Raw genomic sequence first — 8,242 nt, forward strand, 5'->3', positions numbered from 1 at the left:
GGTAGACCAGTTAGGGTGCTCTACAATCACCTTTGAATCAGACTGTCTAAAAATTATTACGAGCGTGTCATGGTCTATCAGAGATTGGAGGCCCATACTCGACAGTACTCGCTGATTGTTTTCACTTGGCTCAGAGAATTGGTGATGTTCATTTTACTCATTGTCTGAGGGATGCAAACACAGTGACACACACTTCAGCTAGGAAGTCTTTTGATTCAAACTCTGCAATCTATTGGGAAGGTGATCTGCCTTACTTTCTTCTACCTTATTTGGTTAGAGAGATGTAACCATCATTTGAGTTTAATAAAGTGTGTCACACCTTAAAAAAAAGCAATACCCTATTTTAGGGCCACCCTTGGAGAAGAAAAAAACCGGTGGTCTAAAACTCACTTTTGTTGCCCTCAAATTCGAGGCTGCCGTCGAAGATGCTCTAAAAACGGGCATAGAATTGGTTAGATGACGTGAAATGGATGAATTTATCTTAAGAGATTTTTTTAGGGGTAAAAAAGGGAGAGATCGTAATGTCCAACCAACGTCGTGAAATGGAAAAATACAGAGCCAAACGAACTTTCCGCCAAGATCGCATCAGGCGATTGGAGGAGGCGACCGGGATCCCTTGCGCGCCGCCGGTGACGCCGCCGGTTCCCTCTCTCTCCGTCGGCCGCTCCGGCGGCGGGAGGGAGGGGGAACCCCGGGTCTGTTCTCTAGGTGGGTGTGCGGTAGTGTTAGGGTTGAGGGAGACGCTGCCGAGGCCGTTGCGGTGGTGTTGTGTCGGAATAAGTTTCTCCGGGCTCCGTTCGCGGTCAGGCGAGGCTTTTTTGCCTTCGTCTAGGAGCCAGCGGTGTTGGGGATCCCCGGATCTCGTCGAGGTCGCGGGCTATGGTGGTTGGAGGTCCATTGGCACTGGCCGTTTGGATCTTCAGATGGGCGATGGATGCAGGGAGACGAAGACCTTTCTTCTTCCTTATTGGTATGATTTGCTGCTGTTGTTCTTCTCCTTCCTCTGCGCTGATGCTGGTGGGAGATCCTGCTTTGTCCGGGCGGATGGCCCGGCCGCGGTGTTGGACCGGTCGGATGACTTGAGTTATCTTCCTTTCGGAAGGGACACTTATCGCGGTACTCAAAGCCAAAGATGGCGACGGCTGTTGTAGGTGTGTTGGATTGATGTCCATGCCCTCTCAGCGATGGTGTCAAGAAAGGAGGAAGTAGCGTGACGGCAATTGTACCGTGGTCAAAGATGATGACCTGTTTGCGACTGGTTGCAGATCCTTCTGCTGCAGGGGTCTTCTCTCAAGATTCAGGGATGATGACACAGGGCTCCGGAGATCTTTTTGTGTTATGATTGTCTTAGGGTACTTTAGTTGTTCATGGTCCTTTGTGTTCGCGTTTCAGTGTGCTTGTAAGAGTCAACTTTGTACTGATTCGTAATTTGAATGAAGAATTTCTAAAAAAAAAAACCAACGTCGTGAAATCAAGTTCGTCGATGCAAAAAATAAAAGAAAAAAGGAAAAAAGAATCAAGTTCCTTGGGCGGCCCGTTCCAGCCAAGTCGCCAATCAAGGCCCACGTGACCGTGTGCCAGGATAAACCCTAGCCCCCTCCATCCGCAGCCTCCCCCGTCGCCGTCGCCGTCGCTTTCTGCTGGCTCCCGGTTCGCTCCCCGCCCTGAGGCTGGTGCGGCTCCCTGCCTCGCGCGCCGTCCTCAGGTACTCATCCTATCGCGTCCCCCGTCCACCCGCGCGATTGATTGCTACTACGACAGTAGAACGGCGCCGCCGCGGCTACAGATTCGTAGCTCTGGGGCAGGCAGATCGATGCTGATTCTTATGTTTTGTAATCTGCCGGCTTTCTTCTAGCTCGTGGGGTCGTAGTTGGCCCAAGTGATGCATAGCTTCTGTTCCCGGGCCTGCAACTCCTGCAATCCAGCTTCATAACCTGGCCTACAATTTTTTTACACAAAAGCAAGGTCATGAATGCTATCTTTCTAGTACCACAGGGAAAATTTTGAGGGACTTTCGGTTTCTAGCTGGTCAGGACTTTGCTCAATTTGTAGGCTTACGTTCCGTGGAACATGTTTCGGTCTTTACATATTGTCTCCAGAAATGTTATCTGCGGAAAGTGAATTCAGTTAGCAAGCATTGTCCAAGATGACAAAGGACTGTACCAAATGCACAGAAGCAAGTTAATTAAACTAACCCACAAACCTGTCAGTGTATCATATGTTAACTTTCATCCACGTGAATCAGTTTGAGCTCAAGATACTTAATAGGAAAGGTTATTTTCCTTGCAGTTCCCTCCAGCCATCTTCATTAGCATATATCTTCCTTTTCTTGTGCCGTTTGTTGCATCAAATATACCAACCCACACAAGCATTGGTGTCAGAAGAAACATTACATTGTTAGACAACTATGCAACAAAACACCAGCTTACTTGACCTCTATAATTAGCTTGTAGTAGAAGGCTAATTTTGTTTGATGTCTTGATGATGTTTGCTTATGATTTATTATGATTCTGTTACATAATTAGCTTCATTGCATGGCTTTCATATCCATGAGTTTGTCAGGAATGTTTGAAGCGAGATATTCAAGGATATTGCACTACTACAATTCATTCAAAAAAATGCATCATCAATGTATCTAAGATATATGCATATATTCCTGAATTGAGTTAGATTAAATCCAGATGTTTGCCCTTTTGACACATTTTTTTTTCTGTTGATCGCAGGAAAATGTCATCAAATACTGATGGAGCCAAGAGTCATGCACGTAGAGACCTTTTGCTCAAGATCCAATCAGAAGCTCAAACATGTTGGGAGGAGAGCAAGGTTTTTGAGGCTGAACCTGGCAATGGACTTCCTGGCCCTGGTGAAAAATTCTTTGGCAATTTTCCATACCCTTACATGAATGGATTGCTACATTTGGGTCACGCCTTCTCATTGTCCAAGCTTGAGTTCGGTGCTGCATACCACAGACTCCGCGGCTCAAATGTCCTTTTGCCGTTTGGTTTTCATTGTACTGGGATGCCCATCAAGGCCTCAGCTGATAAGCTTGCTAGGGAGATTCAACAGTATGGAAATCCTCCAGTGTTTCCTGCTGCAGAGGATGATTCAAGTGCTGAAGTGGCAGATGATAGCCAGGCTGACCAGGCTGCTGCTGTTGCCCCGGATAAATTTAAGAGTAAGAAATCTAAGGCTGCTGCAAAGACTGGCATGCAGAAGTTCCAGTGGGAGATCATGAGGGGCTTTGGTCTGTCGAATGAAGAAATTGCCAAATTTCAGGATCCGTCTCACTGGTTAACCTACTTCCCTCCGCTGGCAAAGGAAGATCTTAAGGCTTTTGGTCTGGGTTGTGATTGGAGGCGCTCATTCATAACCACTGATATGAATCCTTTCTATGATGCTTTTGTTCGCTGGCAGATGAGAAAGCTGAAGAAAATGGGCAAAGTTGTTAAGGATATGAGGTACACGATCTACTCTCCATTGGATGGCCAACCTTGTGCTGATCATGATAGGGCATCAGGTGAAGGTGTGCAGCCACAAGAATATGTGTTGATTAAAATGATGGTGATCCCACCTTTTCCTCCCAAGTTGAAGGCCTTGGAAGGAAAGAATGTTTATCTGGCAGCTGCTACATTAAGACCTGAGACAATGTATGGGCAAACAAACTGTTGGGTCTTGCCTGATGGAAATTATGGGGCTTTTGAGATCAATGAAACTGATGTCTTCATCGTGACAGCAAGGTCAGCGCTTAATCTTGCGTATCAGCATCTATCCAGGGTCCCGGAAAAGCCTACCTGCTTAGCTGAGCTTACTGGCAATGATTTGATTGGGTTGCCATTGAAGTCTCCTCTTTCATTCAATGATATCATATATGCACTTCCCATGCTCACTATCTTGACAGATAAAGGTACTGGCATTGTGACTAGTGTGCCAAGTGATTCGCCAGATGATTACATGGCACTGCAAGATTTAATCACAAAGCCTGCTTTGAGACAGAAGTATGGGGTCCAAGATGAGTGGGTTCTTCCATTTAATATCATACCAATAATCAACATACCTGAGTTTGGGGATAAGTCAGCTGAGAAGGTGTGCCTTGATCTTAAGATTAAGAGCCAGAATGACAAGGAGAAGCTTGCTGAAGCAAAAAGGATGACATACCTTAAAGGATTTACAGACGGAGTGATGATTGCAGGGGAGTTTAATGGTAGAAAGGTTCAAGAAGCGAAGCCACTGATAAAGAACAAGCTTCTTGGAGAAGGCTCTGCTGTGTTGTATAGTGAGCCTGAGAAGAAAGTTATGTCAAGGTCCGGTGATGAGTGCGTCGTTGCTCTTACAGATCAGTGGTATATAACTTATGGAGAAGCTGAATGGAAGCAGAGGGCAGTCAAATGTTTGGAAAATATGAATACATTCTCAGCTGAAACCCGTAATGGATTTGAACACACGTTGGGCTGGCTGAACCAGTGGGCATGTTCACGCTCTTTTGGCCTAGGTACTCGCATTCCATGGGATGAGCAGTTCCTGGTAGAATCTCTCTCAGATTCAACCCTGTACATGGCTTATTACACCATTGCCCATCATCTACAAAATGGTAACATGTATGGACAAGGAATATCTTCTATCAAGCCTGAAGAAATGACAGATGAAGTATGGGAATATGTGTTCTCTGATGGTCCGGCACCCAATAGCAACATCTCTCCTGCCCTCTTGAGCAAAATGAAGCAAGAGTTTAAGTATTGGTACCCCTTTGATATTCGGGTATCTGGCAAGGACCTTATCCAGAACCATCTGACATTCAGCATCTACAATCATACAGCACTTCTTCCAGAGCATCATTGGCCTCGTGGTTTTCGTTGCAATGGGCATCTTATGCTTAACTCTGAGAAGATGTCCAAGTCCACAGGGAACTTCCTAACTCTTCGGGAGGCTATTGAGGATTTCTCTTCAGATGCCACTAGGTTTGCCCTTGCTGATGCTGGCGATGGTATGGACGATGCAAACTTTGTTTTTGAAACTGCAAATGCTGCTATTTTGAGGCTTACAAAGGAAATCGCTTGGATGGAAGAAGTTATAGCTGCTGAATCTTCTCTGAGAGGCGGTCCTCCTTCTACATATGCTGACCATGTGTTTGCTAATGAGATCAACATTGCTGTAAAAGAAACTGAGAAGAGCTACAACGCCTTCATGTTCAGAGATGCCCTGAAGTCTGGTTTCTATGACCTGCAATTGGCTAGAGATGAGTACAGACTCTCTTGTGGAGCGGCGGGCATGAACCGTGAGTTGTTGGGGCGGTTTATGGAAGTCCAGACCAGGCTTATCACCCCGATCTGTCCCCACTATGCTGAGCATGTGTGGCAAAAGATCCTGAAGAAGGAAGGTTTTGCAATAAAAGCTGGCTGGCCAGTTGCAGGCACCCCGGATCCTACACTAAGAAGTGCGAACAAATATTTACAGGACTCCATTGTTTTAATGAGGAAGTTGCTTCAGAAGCAAGAGTCTGGTTCCAAGAAACCCAAGAAGGGAGCTGCACCTCCTCCCTCAGCAGAAAACAAGCTCACTGTTGGTCTGATATTCGTCAACGAGCACTATGATGGATGGAAAGAGCAATGTTTAAGGGTGCTTCAGTCAAATTTTGATAGCCAAGCACGCTCCTTTGCCCCTGACGAGGAGATTAACGAAGCATTGAGGAACTGCTTCATCGATCGTGAAACAAACTTCAAACAAGTCCAGAAGCTCTGCATGCCTTTCATCAGGTTCAAGAAAGATGAAGCACGGAACGTTGGTCCCCAGGCTCTAAATTTGAAGCTTCCTTTTGGTGAAATGAATGTGCTTGAAGAGAACCTGGAGCTGATCAGAAGGCAGTTGGGTCTTGAGCATGTTGAGGTCCTGCCGGTATTTGATGGAGCTGCACGTGCCAAAGCTGGAAAGCATGCTTCTGTGTTGGACAAGAATCCGCCTTCCCCTGGTGAGCCAGTTGCAATATTCATGAGCAAGCAGGAGTTTGAAGCCCAGAATTAAGCTCAGATTAATCTTCTCACAGAACTTTGTTGAGGTACTCAAACTTATTTTTGTCTTCTTTTCACTGCATTAGTGGTTTTCTGCCATCTATTGCTTGATGCAGAGACCACAACTGACACGTTTCATTCTGCACCTTTAGATTCTGTTGTAGTTTTTGTATATGAGGACATAGTTTTTAGCAATCATAGTGGTGTCAGGTCAAGCATGTTGGTATTGTTACATGTGGTGCCATTGTTTTAGTCTTCCAGAATGGATTAGTGCAGCAGATTGACCTTTGATTTTTTTACAGCTGTTGCCTTGTGATACCATTTCCTTCTTTCTTTTTTTTGCTCAGTTCTAAACCTGTGATAGTTGCTTATGTCGTTGTATTCTAGTATTACATTTTTGCTAATTTTCAGTTGATTGTTTTTTATTTCGTGTTCAGATAAAATCTGTGGCCGTTGGATTTGGAGCGTGAATCTCAGCGCGTTGTGGCTGTGTTTGTCAGGTTACCGGGTTTCGTTGTGGGTTTCTGGAACATGGTCTTGCGGGTCATGACCCTTTTTTGGGGGTTGTCTGCTGCGAGCCATTGTTGTCTGTCATAGTCATCAGGAGAGTGAGAGAGAGAGAGAGGGAGGGGGGCAGAAGATGGAGGCAAGGGGCATGGCGGAGAAGCCAGTATGGGATACCCCGTCGTGTGTGCCCTGAGAGAGTTAGCGGAAGCAGCAGTCGCCGTTGGTCCGTTTATCCCTCCACGCCTCCCTTTCCCTGTATATGCGTACGGCGCTGCCTGTGGGTCGTCGTGCCGGAGTGCCACAATTGCATCCACCACCACCCTTGCACTTCCCCCCTGACTTGCAAGGAGGCGTTCCCTCGATTCCATCCATTCGATCTACTCCTTGCACTAGATGGTTGATACCCTCGCTTCCCCGTGCAAGGATTCTAGAGACTTCATTTTATGCAATTTTGGTCCAGTTCATGTGTCCTGCGTGTGATTTGTCTTTGTTTTTACATGAGAGAGCCTTTTATCAGTGATGGAAAATGAGTTATTGCTCAACGATTCAGTCGAAGGGCGCTGTGGCGGCTATGTGTTCTTTTGTCAGAAGCGATGGTGTTTGTCTGCAAATTTGTTTGTTCAGTGTCAAGTTTCAGTGTACGTGTGTTCTGCTAGCATGGGGGATAGTGAATTTTGCAGGTAGGCTTAGTTAGGCTCAATCGCTGAACATGTGTGTACACTGATTAGTGATTTCCGTGATATTTTGTCTCAGCCTACTCTAAGCCTGTATAGCGAGAGCCAAAATGTCTAAGCTATTATAAGCTTGTTTGCATTTGAAGTTACCAGTGCAGATTTCTAACATGTCAGCAGAATCTTACTTCTATTTAACATTCTAATTGAGTTTAATACTCCCTCCGATCCAAATTAATTGTCGCAGCTCTAGTACAGCTTATCTGGATCGGAGTAATATTTTTCCAGTTTTCTTGTTTGTTGTACGGATGCCCATTTACATTGTCGAATCACTTGCATCAGGATTGCCTGTTGATAGACGGGGAGCTGCAACTTCGAAAATCAGCAGACCAGTTCCATGCTCCAGCACCGGTTCTTCTGCACAAGGAATGACCAAAGTTCAGGTGAAACTCACCTATTTTGGGACTTCCCTCTCCGTTGGTGATCAAACTAAACGCCTGAATTGCTGATTGCAATCATGAGTCATGAAAAATGGAGTACTGTTGAGGCATCAGTTTAGCTATAATAGAGTACATTTTTGCATTGTGTTATGACATAGTTAAATTGTCGTGAATATTATCATTTTGTTCAGCAATTTAAGTATCTTATGTATTCATTCCGCAGTCTTCACTTTCAATTTTGAGATCAGTTATTTAGTCTTTTGTTCTTCAGTACTTGTGTATGCATCACTTTTCAGTGTATCATTCTGGATAGTTTACCTCTGTTGCAGTTTTCAAACCTTCACCTATCATTGTCTATGACCTACCTAAACTGCAAGTATTGTCAAGTCCATTATTTTTCTTTCATGTTTGGTCTGTCATTTTTGTAATAAATCTTTCAGTCCTTTGTCTCAGTCATTTTTGCTTCATTTTTCAGTGTAATTCCGTCATTTCTTCTTTTGTAAGTTATAATTCCTTAGTTCTGATTTATTTAAAAAGACAGTCTTTTGTGCAATTCTATGGTCCTCAGTATCTCGGTTAAATTAGTGCCCCTTATTTCTACATCTTGCTCATTTTATTCAGT

At 44.8% G+C, this 8,242-nt stretch overlaps 1 protein-coding gene across 1 annotated transcript; it reads left to right on the forward strand.

The window, feature by feature from the left end:
* Positions 1-1,540: 1,540 nt before the first annotated feature.
* Positions 1,541-7,835, forward strand: LOC123044043 (leucine--tRNA ligase, cytoplasmic). The gene is made up of 3 exons (XM_044466663.1): positions 1,541-1,705; positions 2,724-6,049; positions 7,523-7,835. Exon 2 carries the CDS (start codon positions 2,728-2,730, stop codon positions 6,013-6,015), a length of 3,288 nt encoding a protein of 1,095 aa, XP_044322598.1. The 5' UTR covers positions 1,541-1,705; positions 2,724-2,727; the 3' UTR covers positions 6,016-6,049; positions 7,523-7,835.
* Positions 7,836-8,242: the final 407 nt, after the last annotated feature.

The sequence above is a fragment of the Triticum aestivum genome, chromosome 2B, assembly GCF_018294505.1.
Source record: "Triticum aestivum cultivar Chinese Spring chromosome 2B, IWGSC CS RefSeq v2.1, whole genome shotgun sequence".
Taxonomy (NCBI): domain Eukaryota; kingdom Viridiplantae; phylum Streptophyta; class Magnoliopsida; order Poales; family Poaceae; genus Triticum; species Triticum aestivum.

Coding starts and splice junctions, on each gene's coding strand:
- LOC123044043 (XM_044466663.1), top strand. CDS start 2,728: ATGTCATCAAATACTGATGGAGCCAAGAGTCATGCACGTAGAGACCTT.